This window comes from Camelina sativa, chromosome 9 (assembly GCF_000633955.1).
Source record: "Camelina sativa cultivar DH55 chromosome 9, Cs, whole genome shotgun sequence".
NCBI lineage: Eukaryota > Viridiplantae > Streptophyta > Magnoliopsida > Brassicales > Brassicaceae > Camelina > Camelina sativa.
Genome location: NC_025693.1, coordinates 27,979,782 through 27,996,680, shown reverse-complemented (window position 1 = coordinate 27,996,680; position 16,899 = coordinate 27,979,782). Strand labels below are relative to the sequence as shown.

The 16,899-nt window shown below is 31.4% G+C and overlaps 2 protein-coding genes across 2 annotated transcripts; both read left to right on the top strand.

The window, feature by feature from the left end:
• On the top strand, positions 3,987–4,834 carry LOC104712663 (leucine-rich repeat extensin-like protein 3). Its single transcript, XM_010429610.2, has one exon. The coding sequence runs from the start codon at positions 4,241–4,243 to the stop codon at positions 4,658–4,660; it is 420 nt and encodes a 139-aa protein (XP_010427912.1). The 5' UTR covers positions 3,987–4,240; the 3' UTR covers positions 4,661–4,834.
• LOC104712662 (putative F-box protein At1g71320) lies at positions 11,181–12,421 on the top strand. Its single transcript, XM_010429608.1, has one exon. The coding sequence runs from the start codon at positions 11,181–11,183 to the stop codon at positions 12,393–12,395; it is 1,215 nt and encodes a 404-aa protein (XP_010427910.1). The 3' UTR covers positions 12,396–12,421.

Genomic DNA, 16,899 nt, shown 5'->3' with positions numbered 1-16,899 from the left:
ACTATTCCTTTTTTGCAAGATGATCTAACTAAGGCTTATAGTGATGAGGAGAAACACTGGCAACAAAAGAGCAGGAATCAATGGATGACTTCTGGAGATCAAAATACCAATTTTTTCCACGCTTGTGCAAAAACAAGATTTGCAAAAAACTGGATCACTTCTATATCTGATGACCAAGGGAATTTATATCAAGGAGATAAGGATATTGGCGATCATGCTCAAAGCTTTTTCTCAAAAATATTTGAAACAGCTAATCATCAAGTCACACCCTCGGTGTTTGCGGATTTCATTCCCAAAGTCTCTGATGAGGCAAATAAGAGACTAACACGAGTGTTCACAGGTGAGGAGATATACGATGCAATTTGTTCAATTGGTGATGATCGAGCACCAGGACCAGATGGCTTAACTGCAAGATTCTACAAATCTTGTTGGGAAACAGTCGGACCACAAGTCATACAAGAGGTGCAAAGTTTTTTCGAAACTTCAACATTGAAACAGAGCATAAACCATACCAACATTTGTATGATACCAAAAATTGACAATCCTCAAACACTCTCAGACTACCGGCCAATAGCATTATGTAATGTGCTATATAAAATAATTTCTAAATGTTTGGTTCATCGTTTAAAACCACACCTTAACGACATTGTTTCCGAATCGCAAGCTGCTTTCATTCCAGGACGTTTAATTCAGGACAATGTGATGATTGCACATGAAGTAATGCATTCTTTAAAGGTCAGACCGAGAGTCTCACAAAACTATATGGCTGTCAAAACGGATGTCACTAAAGCATACGATCGCGTGGAATGGAACTTTCTGGAAACAACACTGAATCTATTTGGCTTTTGTCCAAAATGGATTAGCTGGATTATGACCGTAGTAACTACTGTTAACTATTCAATCTTGATAAATGGTGCTCCCTATGGTTATGTTCATCCAAATAGGGGTATCAGACAGGGTGATCCACTATCACCATACCTCTTCATATTATGCTCAGACATACTTAGTCATCTAATCTCGTCAAGCGTTAACGATGGTGATCTTCGTGGTATACGTATTGGAAACGGCGCTCCATGTATTACTCACTTACAGTTTGCTGATGACTGTTTATTTTTCTGCAAGGTAAATAAGAAAAACTGCCAATCTCTGAAAGATATTTTTGACGTTTATGAGTATTATTCAGGACAGAAGATAAATACTTCAAAATCAATGATAACTTTTGGCAGCCGAGTTTATGGACACACTCAAATACGTTTGAAATCTATTCTTGACATCCCAAATCATGGAGGAGGAGGGAAGTACTTAGGTCTACCTGAGCAGTTCGGTCGAAAGAAAAAGGAGATGTTCGAGTACATTGTTGACAGAGTTAAAAAACGCACAAATTCTTGGACTGCTAAGAAACTATCACCTGCGGGAAAAGAGATTATGTTAAACTCTGTAGCTTTATCAATGCCGGTATACGCTATGTCGTGTTTCAAGCTTCCATTAGGAATCACTTCAGAGATTGAATCACTTTTAATGCAGTTCTGGTGGGAAAAGAACTCAAATCAACGCAGTATACCATGGATCGCCTGGAAGAAACTACAACATTCGAAAAGAGAAGGGGGTCTGGGATTTAGAGACTTAGCTAAATTCAATGATGCACTTCTTGCAAAACAAGCGTGGAGATTGATTCAAAATCCTAATTCTTTATTTGCCCGCGTAATGAAAAACAGATACTACCGAGAGGAATCAGTTTTAGATGCCAAACAAAGGAAGAAACAATCTTATGGCTGGTCATCTATTTTAATAGGACTGGATGTCATTAAAAAGGGTTCAAGATTTATTGTGGGGGATGGTAAATCCATTCGTATAGGTTTGGATAATTTTATAGAAGAGCACCCTCCACGATTAGTTCAAACTGTACCTTTGCAATCAGAAACTACTCTTGATCAATTTATTTCTACTTCTGGTGAAAGTCGATACTGGGATAATCATAAACTCCTTTCATACGTATCCCAGGAAGAGCAGGTCATAATACAAAACATTCATCTCTCACAAGTACCACAACCGGACAAATTAATTTGGAACTATACTAGATCAGGTGAGTACACAGTCAAGACAGGATATTGGTTTGTTACACATTACCCTTTCGATCCTGGAGTAGTCCTAAATATTCCTCATGGTTCAGTGGAACTTAAGAACAAAATATGGAAGCTACGGCTGTTACCAAAGATCAAACACTTTTTATGGCGTATTCTATCGCAAGCAATACCAGTCACCACAAGATTAAGTACAAGAGGTATGAATATTGATCCTCTATGCCCGAGATGTCATCAATCTGATGAAACCATACACCACGCTTTTTTCTCGTGTCCCTTTGCCATGATGGCTTGGAGATTTTCTTGTTGTTCTTCCCTAGCCGTCACTCATCTACAATCCAATACAGAGGACATTATTGCACAGCTACTTAATAGTCACACGCAGATTTCCAACCTGTTTGATTATTTATTACCCTTTGTTTTACTCTGGCGGATTTGGAAGGCGAGAAATAACCAAGTTTTCAATAATTATCGAGAAAGTGTCTCAAAAACAGTCTTACTTTCGAAATCTGATACAAAAGAATGGATCAACAGTCTACAACATATATCTTCACCATTATCTAATGCACGTACGAATATAACATCGTGGCTTCCACCGTCTCCACCGATCCTTAAATGTAACTATGACGCGAGTTATGATCATCACACTCATGAGGCTGTTAGCGGATGGATCTTCAGAAATTACAAGGGAGAGGCTATTGTGTGGGGTGCAACAAAATTACATAATGTTCGATCCTCTTTACAAGCAGAAACAAAGAGTTTGCTTACTGCAATACAACAAGCATGGATCCGCGGGTACAAGGAGATTGTATTTGAAGGCGATTGTGAAATCTTAACAAAAATAGTTAATGGTGACATAGTGGATATATCCCTAAGAAACTTTATTCAAGATATCAGAACCTGGACTTCCAAACTACAGAAAGCTACTTTCAGTTTTACAAAGAGAGATTGTAATAGGGTAGCACATGCTTTAGCTAAATTTGGTTGTATAAATTGTCAATATTATTGTGACTCTGTACTAAAGCCCCCATGGCTAGGCAACACACTTTGTAATGATCCAGTTTAATCAATATATATTCATTTGCGAAAAAAAAAAAAAAAAGAAGACTTCTTTCTTGTATTTGTTATTCTAGAGTTTTTTTTTTTTTTTTTTCCTAAGAAGGGAAACTCTCGTTGAAAATGAAAATATTTAGAATTACAATCACAGATTCTAAACCTATAGGATTGACTCCCAAAGCAAAAAAAAAAAGAGAGAAAATAAAAAAAAAACAATTAGTCCATCGGGTCAACGTAAGCCGTGAAGCAAAGTGATACATGATTTTCTTAGAGTTTTACAATAACAACAACAAAATGTAGTCCCTTGGGTTGAATTGAATTCTAATTAAACCTACAATACGTATATGGTTCTTTCACGATTTTTCTTTTTTGGGAAATCATAGTGGCATAATAGATTTACGAAAGGAACCAACCACTAAAGATGACTAGGTATACTAATTTACTGCTTTCGACCAATTCCAAGTTATAATTTTAATCGCAGACTTCGCCTGCTTTTCATGTTTTTGTTAGAAGAGGCGGTCCAATTCACGCTTTAGCAACGATGTTTAGACAACACACCAGTGGTGGTGTGACACCACACAGTGATGCATATTATATGCTTTAAATTTTATAAACCAGATTACTACCAATCTGCGATCAATCATTGTGTCATCAAACGTTCTTATTATTGGCAGCAAATAATTGGAAAACTTTAAAGTATATATTTTTATTTTTGAGTGGACGACGGTGGATTAAAAGGCTAATACTTCCACTATTGTTAAGTAATTTAATTATTATTTCGAGTAACACGATCATATGTTATATGGTCTCCATATGGGACCCCTTAATCCAAGCTCCAACTCACATGTAAAAAAGCCTATTTCACAAATATGAATGCATTCTTTTTATTCTTGCATGTTGTAAAGTACTTTTTGTATAATTATCAAGACAGAAGTATATAGTCTTGAAGAAGTATATCAGTCCAATGCACACACTCTTACCAAACCACCTCACCAAATTTTCAACTTTCTTTGCCAAACGTCTAACTAGAGAATCTTCCCAAACCTCTCTTTTTATTCGATTCTCCGGGACAAGAAAAAAATAAACATATAACAACTCTGAGCATGACGGAGAAAACTCACCGTGTAAAGGCTCTCGTGGTCACTATATTCACGGCGATGGCGTTTCTGACGTTTCCTATGATCGTAAACGCCTCAGATCATTCTTCAACCAATAGAAAACTCGAAGAGGATCCTATTAAATGCACACCTTGTCTCCAAAACATTCCTCCTCCCTCACCTCCACCACCATCGCCTCCACCGCCGTCCCTGGCCTGTCCTCCTCCGCCACGTCCACCTTCGCCGCCGAAGAAGTCTTACTGCCCGCCACCTCCGTCTACTTACATATACATGACGGGTCCACCCGGTGAGTTGTATCCCGTTGATCAGCAATTTGGAGCGGCTGCTGGTAAAAGCTTCACGGTGGTGAAGATCTCGGGACTGATCGCATTTGGAGTTATGAGTTTCTTGATGAGGATGAACTAATAATGATGTTTCGTTGTTCAGATAAACTCTTAATTAATTATTATCCAAGAAATATTATCGATTGTGCATTAATTTATCATTTATGTTAGGATCAATTATGTTTCACCATATTTCGTTGTACCAAAATTTATAATGAAACTTGATTATATAATATGACTAATTTAAATTTATTTTTAATGTTCTAAGAAGTATCAATTTTGGGCGATGATTTTTGAAAGGAAAATAAACAATTCTTTAAATAAAAGTTACTGCTTCATGAATTAAAAAGAGACATTTATATAAAATTCTTGCTATGAGGAAAGTAAAAGTTAATTAAGTCAGGAACTTCAGATGAAGAAGTTGTAAAAAATATATTTAAATTTGATAAAGAGTTCCAAGAAAAAGTCAAAACTCCGCACTACTGTGGTTTAGTGGTAAGGGAGAATTGAAGAAAGGTTGGAAAGAACTAATACAAGTTAGATCCATCTTGGAAACAAAAATCATAATTGTGTATGAAGTCTGTCAATTGTGTTGTTCCTGGTAGTTAGAAATGCAGGTGGTTTGATTACTTTCTGTAGTTGGAAATCATTTTAAATTTAGAATAGACATTGTGGTGGTCTTTCAGGATGCACTTTGAAACATTTTGATGTGTTTTTATCTGGCTGACCGGATCAGCTGATAGAGCCGGGTATATATATATATATATATATATATATATAATATATTTTCTTGGATCAACGCCAAAACTTGGTAATTGATATAAGAGAGATTTCAAGTTAGACCTACATATGACTCGATTGGAGTACTTAGGAAAACTACCCTTCACCAAAACGTAGGTCGAAAGAACCGACCTAAGACGTGACATTTGTAATTTGATTTCCTTAACCACATGCACAATTTTTTTTTTTTTTTTAAATATTAATTTTATCTTTTACCGTTCTTCATTTTTAATGTTGGCAATCTGAAAACTGTTCTTTATTTGCAGTTTTCATGATTTTGGATATAGTGGTTCCGAATTTTGGAGCTAATCGTTAACATTATCTGTAATATATAATTTTACAACGTCTGATATATATATATATATATATAATCGTTGATAAAAAAAAAAGTGAACTGAACGAAAGACATGTGAATTGTTCTGTATACGTTTATGAACTATCATATAATTTCACAGGTTCGTAAAAATTTTCATATGTTTATCGTTTATGACTACGTTTGTTTCGCAGTTTTGTTTTTCAAATTATTCCTATTTTTATTAGGCAAAATTTATTGTTTCTTTAAATACATTATTCAAAGATATCACCGACATTGATATACACGTATCTGATTCATGGTATCTAAACCTAAATTTATTTTGTGTTATATCCCCTTGACCCCTTCGACACCCCATCCCTCCTTTACTTTTTCTAAATCCTTAAGAGCGTAAAAGATGCAAAATAATTATAATTAAAGAAACAAGAAGCAACAAATTATTATTCCTTATTTTTTTTCCTCCAAAAGGCTTTCCAATTTTGTATAATTTGAATATTTGATAAAGTAGGACATAATAGAGCAAATCACAGCCTGGGACTAATTACAAGTTTTTTTTTGAAAAAGACTAATTATAAGTTTTTATCATCTAGCTAGTCAATGCATGGAAGCTCCCTTCTCTATATGGCTATGAACATTTCACACAACCTAAAAACGTTCCATTATCAAGCGGTTGCCTTAGCTTATTTGCTTAAAGGACAAAACAATACAGCCAGCCAAGTATCATTATTTACAAGACAGCAAGTGTTTCATAGCCATAAGACACGTTCAATCTTATTGACCTTTGTTAGTCGTTGTCATTATTCAACATTCTCATCACTTGTAGTTGAGTAAATTTTTGGTCTCAAGTGTATAAACAGTCTTTAGTGCACGTAAAGTTGGATTAGTACTTCTAGTTCTTGTTACCAATTTTTTTTTTTTTTTTTGACTAGTACCTCATCCTTCATTAAATGATAAAATTTACAACTCTTTGGTTGACTAAAGCTATCCCAAAAGTTGAATAAATCTGTTTCATGAAAAGGTCTCACAGCTTGAGAAGATATTGACACATCTGAATTAATAGAACACTAGAATATAACCCGTGCTCTAGCACGGATTGAAATTTCTTTTGTTTATTATGTAATTTTTATTCAAAAACATCATATATGTGATTATTTTATTTATTTTAAAAGTTTTTTTGGATAGAATACTATGCCAAATCATATGCTGAATATGAATTATGAAAATAACATATATTTTGTAAGATCTATTCTAGTAGATCTAGATAATTAACCCGTGGCATACCGCAAGTTAAGTTGTGTGATAAAAAATTAATTTATTTTTTTTATTTGATTTGTTAAGTGTTTAAAATTATACATTATATTTTGATTGTTAATATTGTGAGTTAACCCGTAGTATACCGCATATTAATGTAACGTATGTTTGTCAAAATCATCTTAACCGAGAAAAAGCCTACGAAACAACATTATTCTAAACTTTAATTTAATCTGAGAAATCATATTTCTTGAAATTTTAACCTTTGCTCATATTTCTTGGAATTATTTCATATTATAGTGACATATTATTGATTCGTGCTATAACAAATCAAATTAGAGTGTTTATAATTTTTAACTTTTTGATCTATCATATATTTATGATATTTTTAAAAATATCAAATTAAACTATTTTAAAATATTTCAAATTAATTTATTTTAAAAGTTTAAAATATATTAAACTATACAATTCAACAAAGAAATATATGAAATTGAATTTAAATATTCAAATTTTGATCCGTTACTCAGTTAAAATTTTAGTTTAATAGATATTTTTTTAAAGAATAATATTACTAAAGCTTGAATATTTTATGGATTGAACAATTTTTTTGGTATGAATAGAGTGTATTTCGGTGAATGAAAATGTCAATGATTTATACTAAAAGTTTGGAGGAGTGTTAGGTAAAATATTATTTCGTTTTAATTAATTTTCGAGATTTTATTATATTTTTTTTCTTTAATTGCCTAAAAGTATATATGGCCTAACAGTATATGGTTGTTAGAGATTTTATTTCTTTTAAGTTGTATTATTCTTGGGATATTCTTTTTAAGTGTATCTATGTATAAGTTAACCCATATAACCTATTTTGTAACTAACTAATGAATCAAATAATAACTATAACTTTATAACTTATAACTATTATATAGTCTACCAAAAAGAAGTTGTGTACTTCCGAAATATTAAATAGGGGATGATTCTTACTTATATTATATATAACATAAAGAAAGATTAGTGATAACGGAAATGAAAACGAACAATCCCAATAAAATATACTCCCTCATTGATCTTATTTTTAAACATTTTTTTCACACATTAAAATTTGATTATAAATATTTGTTTCTTTCTTTTGTAATTTTTAATATTCTATAACTCTAAATCAATAGTATTTAGTTTTTATTCTTGAAATCAATTCATTATCAAAACCTATTATATAGTGCATCGCTAACTTAAAAACAACATCTTTTTAAAATAACTTTTTTTTAGAAATAGGATTAATAAGGATCAGAGAGTATTATTTTTCGAGAAAACATGACTCCCTCTGTTCCAAATTATAAGATCTTTTAGCCTTTTATTTTTGTTCTATTTTATATGATTTTTTTTTTCAAGTTTCTATGCATTTTAATATTAATTCAATAGTTTTTGATTATTTAAATTCTACAGTGTTTTTTTAATTGGTAAATTTTGTTAAATGATAAAATATTTATTGTTGATGGTGATAGTTTTCTATCCAGTAAAAGATTATTTTTTGAAATATTTATCCACTCCTTTGTTTCTGCGATCGACGCCAGGACTGTTTTGGAAACATTCTCTCGGTAATTATTAAAAACAAAGTTGTTTCTGGATTTCCATTTCCTAAATCAATATAAATTCCTTTTGAGTAAAAAAAAAATAAAAAATTTATTGTTTCTTAATTTTTGCGCTTTTATCTAAAAACTATTATAATTTGGACCAAAAGAAGTATTATTTAGCATAAAATAAGATTAACCATAATATAAGAATGAAATCAAACAATCCTAATAAAAACTGAGAGACTGAATAACCACTTGATTATTCTTCACATAAGCCACGTCGAGTCGATATGGTCCAAAAAAAGTTGATTATTCTTCACAGGAGGACCCTTAAAACAACTCTTCAAACTCAAATCTTTTGAGATTTTGTGTGGATGTATCGAAATACAGCAAAGAGGTTGATATTTTCATTAACTACTTTCCAATCAGGAATCACAATGCTTTTGTGCAAAACAAACATCCTATACAGTTTCGTATTTAGTACTCCCTCTGTTCCTCGTAGTTTGATGTTTATAAGTTTTTACACATTTTAAGAAAATAATGATTACTGATTTTAACTATATTATTTTCTCTTACTAAAAATATATTATTTAATTTTAGACCAATAACAATTCAAAAATTTAAATGTTTTCATTGATTACTTCTTGAAGTTTACAAAAATATTAACTTTAATTAATTCAAAATTGCGGACGACAAAAAAAAAATTATTCAAAATTGTAGAAAATCAATATTTGAGAGACAAATATAATTCTCTAAAACATCAATCTATGTGAGACAGAAGGAATATATAGTATGCTGTCTATTCATTATTAACGAAAATAAGTGTTCGTAGGAAACATAAAAAAACATTTTTTATGAATAATGATGGTAAAAAAAACTAAAAAAAATTCCTACAAGAGTTATGAAAAAAAAAGGTTAGTTGTAGGAAAGTTCATAGAAAATAAGAAGGAAAATAAGTTGTAGGAAGGTTACAATAATAAGTGCAGCCGCGTGACACTGATAATTGTAGGCAGTGGCATGCTTCCATTGGTTGCCATTGAATCTTCTTCTGGCAGAGATAGACATCTGTTTCCCACTTCATCCGAGATTTTTCGTCCGGGGCAGTCAAAGAATAAAAAGGATTTTTCTATGCTTTTCCAAACCTCACGGCAGATGGTCTCGGGAGTGTTCATAGACTTCAAGGGGAAAAGAGTTTGAACCATCGTTATGCACTGTTTAGAGTTTTGCTCCTTGATGACGCCCACGGTCTAATGCCTTGTTGTAATCTGAGTGATTATTGTATTACACAACAAGTTCTGAGTAAGAAAGCTGATTCTTTATTCTTCTTCTTTCCAAGATTTGACTTGTGTTATTGTGTATCAAGGGCTCAGTACTGTGTAGTCAGAAACTTGTGTTTCAGAGAAACAACATCAACTAGATGAAATCAAGAGCTCTAATATGTGATAACATAATACTTACAACAGAAATAATGTCTTGTGTCAGTCCCTTTTCATACATTAGCGGTCCAACTTTAGCATCAAGAATCACTTTCCGAACTAAGTTTGATATCAACTAGATGATTCAAGATGAAGGATCACTAGTTACTGAGGGCCTGACTGGTTCAAACGCTGCGGTTGCGGTTGTGGGAGATTGCGGAAGCGGGCGATTGCGGTTTCAAGCGTTATTAAGCGTTTTAAACGACTGGTTTAGCGGTTTAAAATTGATGCGTTTGCGGGAGGTTTACGACTGGTTGACCAGCGGGTGCAATAGCGGTTGGAACATAATAAATGTGATATATAATTATATAAATGTTTTAAAATATCAAAAACTTTATTAAACTTGATTTATAATTAAAGTATCTGGTGCTAGTCTGATTATATATTATGGGATGATATTTTTATTTTTCTATAAATTTTACAAAAAAAAACACTTGATAGAATTTCCCGGCGACGATGCCGGTGACCAGCCGGTCGGACATCCCTCCCGTGTGTATCCATCCCAATCCCTCGATTGCTTTTACATAAATTGTGACGTGTTTGTGTATGGCGTTGTTAGAACTTAGAACCCAAGTTTTACTTTTTTTTCCTTCTTAGAGTTTTTTAATTAGCTTTATAATACTAAAATCTCAACAATATCAATCATTTTTACCTCTTTTTACTTGATAGAAAAATTCTAGGAAATAACCAAATCCCTTAAAACCCCACTTAAAAATCTCTCAAAAGTTTTAAAATATTAAATTTCACCAAATCCCCTAAAATACCAAAACCAATACTAATTAGGAATAAAGAAGTAGATAGACAACCTTTTGGAGAATTTATAGATGAAATTTTAAAATCTATCAATGTTCAAATAAATAGATTAGTTATATATAATTTATTCTTAGTGAATAATTGTTAAAGAAAATTATCTGAAATCATAAATTGTCTGGCTGTAAAAAAAAAAAAATCTCCCATCAATTGTCTCAATTTATTTTCATTACTTTTTGTAGTAATATATACATACATTAAGCATAATTTATTTCTTGCAGATATACGTTTATATTTTTACTCTTTATTATTTTATAATAAATTAATATTGTTAAATCATTTTTTTTTTGCCACAATAAATGTTAAATCTAAAGTTAAAAATCCAAGATTAGTTCATTGTTTTTCTTATATATATAAATATAAATATACAAATCTAAAGTATGATTTTATCATCATTGGAAAAGAATGGAGGATGACAAACATAAAATTGCTAAGACAATTGTTATACCACAAGATATAATTGAAGAGATTTTTCAACATCTTCCCGTAAAAGCATTAACTACATTCAAAATCTTGTCAAAAAAATATAGAGAGATGATCGAATCAGCCCATTTTTCCCACAAACGACTCGTTTGTAAAGGATTACGAACCCCTAATATGAAACTTCTTGTTGTTAGTCAACAACTGTCAACCATGCGTGATGAACAAGATTCAAACTCAACAACTTTGTGTTTGGATATTTTTTCTAGGGATGATTACAACAACGGAAAAAATTGTCCTTCTTCTTCTAGTTACTACACTTTTCCTGATGATCCAATCGACAAATCTCAGAACAAAACTATTCAAGTCTTGGGGTCATGTGATGGATTGATCTTGATTCGGATATACGAAGATTTTAGGTACATTTACTTGATCAATCCATCGACTAAAAAACACATGACACTTTTTCCGGAATTTTTGCGATTCGCAACTACCGCAACGGACAAGAGAACATGGAGAGAATCTCAATCAGTCTTGGATTATGAAGGTGAATTAGTGAAGATAATGCCGTGTCTTGCTGGGTTCGGCAAAGATATTGTTACAAAATCATATAAGGTGATTTTGTTATATCCAAGACGTCAAATTTTGTTATATTCGATACATCATCAAAATTGTCATTATTTCAAAGTCGAGGTCATATCCCTTGATAATGGTCTGCAACGAGAAGCGGATACTCCTTGTTTATATGATGTTCAATTCTGCGAAGAGCATACATCAGTCTACGCAAACGGATCTCTGTTTTGGTTGACATTAGCTTGGAAAGGAATTTCAAGGCTACTAGCTATCGATCTTCACACTGAAAAATTTCGATGGATATCATTACCAAAGTGTCACACCAGTTATGCTACAAGTATAGAAATGGGGAATCTAAATGATCGTTTGTGCCTATCGAATGTGCTAGAAAATTCAAATTTGCAAGTTTGGAGTTTACAAGAAGATCATCCTCTTAACGAGAAATGGAAAAAAATATATTATATTGATATAAAAACCAGCCAGCTAAATGAAAAGTTTTGGATGTTTGGTCTACCAGCTGCCTATTTTCCAAGGATTGGTAAGAATCGAGATCATGTTTCTTTTGCTAGAAACAAAACGATTTCGTATTCACCAACAATGATTTCTCCTTCGAGTTTAATGCTTTGATGTTATTTCTACCTTCATTTGGTGAAATCAAAACTATTCAGTTTTTAACAATATTATATACTCTTATTTAAAAAGAATAATCTAAAAAAGATGTCTAGATTTATATATATTTTTAAAAGTATATTGTAATTTATATTTATTTGAAACTATGAGCAATTTTTAAAAGGTTAACTAGAAAATAGTGATATACAAAACAAACTGTCTTGTTAGTTATGGGCCTTAATCACTTAGTCTCTAACACCATATCCAAAAGAGAGAGAGGTCATTTGGGTTCAATTGTGTTGCAAGCCATTTCTTTTATACAAATTCGGCGCTGCTTGTTCTGAACAAAGACGAGAAAAAGAACCCCATCACAAAAGAAAGAGAGAGAGAGAGAGAGAGAGAGAGAGAGAGAGAGAGAGAGAGCCGTAAGCTAAACATAAAGTGAGAGATTAAGACAAAGTAATAGCATAGGAAATATGTAAGTATTCTATAAACCTAGATTTACTAGATTCGGTTCTATCACGTATAGGAAACTTGTATGTGTATAAATACTTCTTCTACCCTATGGAATAACACAACTTGAACATTCTATTCTATTGTATTTCACAAAGAGTTAATACTTGCAACAGAAAGAATATCTTGTGCCAGCCCCTTTTCATACATTGGCGGTCCAACTTTTGCATCAAGAATCACTTGCCGGACTGAGTCTGATATCAACTAGAATGAAGGATTAGGTTCACAACTAGTTACTAAAAGGTACTTATATAAGCAATTATAGTTGTGAGATACAAGGAGAGAGACGATTAAACAAAGCTCTTCAAGAGCTCTAATATGTGATAACATAATACTTACAACAGAAATAATGTCTTGTGTCAGTCCCTTTTCATACATTAGCGGTCCAACTTTAGCATCAAGAATCACTTTCCGAACTAAGTTTGATATCAACTAGATGATTCAAGATGAAGGATCACTAGTTACTGAGGGTCTGACTGGTTCAAACGCTGCGGTTGCGGTTGTGGGAGATTGCGGAAGCGGGCGATTGCGGTTTCAAGCGTTATTAAGCGTTTTGAACGACTGGTTTAGCGGTTTAAAATTGATGCGTTTGCGGGAGGTTTACGACTGGTTGACCAGCGGGTGCAATAGCGGTTGGAACATAATAAATGTGATATATAATTATATAAATGTTTTAAAATATCAAAAACTTTATTAAACTTGATTTATAATTAAAATTCATTAAAAATACTAAAATAATTATTAAAAAAAAAATTCATAATGAAATACTTATTACTTTATGCATTTAGTTTTTTACCAAAATTTTAATCAAGTAATTTGATAAATGACTAAACATATGTTTTAGATCGTAGATCTTCTTTCTTAAATCTCACACACACAATAAGTTCTGTGGGGCAGTATTTGCATCGGTAGTAATGATCAAACGAGAGTTGAGAAGAGTCACTCGTGATTTGTTTTTATTTTTCACAAATAATCTTATTTTCTTAAATTTCTGATGAAACGTTATATTTATTTAGATTTTTTTGAACTTATGTGCGATGTGCCATTAAATTTACATCAAGTTTTCCGGGTTATTGTTAATTGAAATATTATTTTCTTCCAATTATTTATTTTTTTAATATTTTCAATCGTATCCGTACTTCATTTTCTCTCATCCTTAATGAATAAAATAGTTAGGTAAAAAATATATATAAAATATATTTCATTATCATTGATTTGTTTCAAATTTTTTCTAAAAAAAAAAAAAAAATTTGAAACGCAAACGCCCGCAACCGCAAACGCTTACGGGAACCAGCTTTTGAAATTCAACGGTTGGGAGCGATTGGAAACGATTTGTGTGATTGGCCCCAAACGCTAGCAACCGTCCGCAAACGCAAACGCAGCGTTTGCGGGAGCTAGCGGGAGAACCAGTCAAGCTCTGAGCAGCAATTAGAAAGCAAATCACGACAAGATAGTGATAACCGTTAAAGCATCTTTAAGGGTAGAAATTCTACGATTTCTTGAAGTTCCTTTAATAATCTCTGAGACATCGAGGTGCAAAAGCACATCCCAAAATCCACTGGCTCCATACCATAAAGAATCAGAGGTCAGTGGTCACATTACTTAATTTATGTTTGTTTGTGCATGTTATAGTACAAATTCAAACACCATAGTACCCCAGTACACCAGAGTATCCCCATTTTCGCTTGGTGAAATCAAACCTTTTAAGTATTTATCAATCATATATTTTATTTACAAAGAATAATCTAAAAAAATATGTTTTGATTTATATATATTTTTAAAAGTATATTGTAATTTCTATTTATTTGAAACTATGAGCAATTTTTAAAAGGTTAACTCGAAAATAGTGCTATATAAACTGTCTGATTAGTTATGGGCATCAATCATTTAGTTTAAGGCCATATCCAAAAGAGAGAGAAGTCAATTGGGTTTAATTCGATTGTAACCCATTTCCTTGCTACAAATTCGGCGATGATTGTTATCAAAGGAACAGAGACGGGACAAAGAACCCCCAGCACGAAAGAAAGAGAGAGAGCCGTAAGCTAAACACAAAGTGAGAGATTAAAACAAAGAGTTACATGAGAGTAATATTCTCAAACAACTTTCTTACAAACTGTTTGATCAGTGGTAGACAACATCACCACATAATCACCACATGTGATATGTCTCAGAATCAATTCCTAATCTACCCAACTTACCAATACAAATTAATGATTTTGATTTTCTTAAAAAATAATTTTGACTTCAATTATTCAATTCCAAAATTATCCTTTCTAATTGCACTTAAACACAATTTACACATATTATCAGTGGCAATTTAAGTAAATAATTAATTAATTTTGGACATTTTAAATCTGTCTTTTAGTCGTTCTAGAATAGTCCTACTTCTTAATTTTCAATTTAATTAGTAAATGCTTAAAAATGGCGAATTTTATAGTTGAAACTTTTATGTTAAGTTAGACTGTATAAAAGTATATATCCAGTTTGTGTAAATTGTGGCTATGCAATTTCCAAATAAAGGAACTAACTAAATTAAGACCCGTGCTAGAGTACGGACTGAAAATTATTTTATTTATATTGTATTTTTTATATAAAATAAAATTTATGTTATTGTTTTTAAAAGTTTTTTTTAGATAAAACATTATGCAATAAAATCATATGAAGGCTTGAAAAAAACACATATTTTGTAAGTTTTATATTGTTAATGTTTCTAGATAATTACCCGTGCTATATCACTGGTTAAATTTTATTTCGTAATCTTATTTGTAACCCACTATTTAATTTGTAACCAATCAATCTATCAATTTTTTTTTTTGGACAACAATCTATCAATTTCGTAATCTATCTTTGGTTAACGTTGTAGTCTATCTATAAAATCTGTGAAAAATAAATTGTAATATTATGTTTAAAGATCTTTGGAAACAATGTGATATAAGACTAAAATCTTCCAAAAATACAGTTTGGAATATCCATGATTTTATTTGTTACCATTAATATATCAATTATCAATTTGGAATATCCCTAATATTTAGGTGTAACCATTAATATTAATATATGGATTAATCTAAAACCTATTTGTAACAATTTGTAACCATTTATTAAAAATATAAAGTTTACAAAAACTATGTTGTGTACTTCCCTTTTATTAAAAAAAGGGATTGATTTCTTAATATAAAAATATTTTGATGTGTATTTTGTTAATTTTTCTATAAGAAGTACGAGTAGCAAAAGACAGAGTAAATTTTACAGTCTCAAGTGACAATGATTTTATATTTCCCAACAAGGATTTCTCTTTCAAGTTTGATTTTTTTGATGTTGTTTCTACCTTTACTAAGTTAACTTAAACCTAAGAAGATTTTAACAATATCATATACAATTTAAAATAATGTTTCAAAAAGTTTAGATTTATTTTTATATATATATATATATATATGAAAAGTATATTGCAGTATTATTTATTTATTTGAAATTATGAGCTATATTAAAAAGGGCCCAGTCATTTAATCTCCAAGGCCATATCTAAAACAGATTTTGAATGCATGCATTGGAAATTTCACACACAAAATTGAGTGACTTGTTTTTTTTGGTTTTTGATCAACAATGTTGAATAACTCTGTTTCATGAAATTAAAAAGGCGACCACAGCTTAAGAAACGTTACTACTACTTAGTCAATCTGATCTGTGAAAGAACTACGAGTCAAATGTTACTTTCTAAAGGTTTTCACTTTAATTCTGTTTTGGATGATCTATTAAGAATGATGACTTGCAAGGTTTTCTTTCATCCTACTAATCTAGTCGTCAATGCACGAAATAAATTCTGATATTATGTGTTTTAGACAAATTGTGGTTATGATCAAAGAAGAAAGAAGTGCTATATATTTATAGAAATCTGAATTTGTTACCAACGCTTGTGACTTTAGTTTAACTTATTGAGATTGTAAAACGCGTACATCTTATATTTTATTTCATGCTTTACATTATCCAAAAAAAAAAAAAAAAAAAAAAAAAA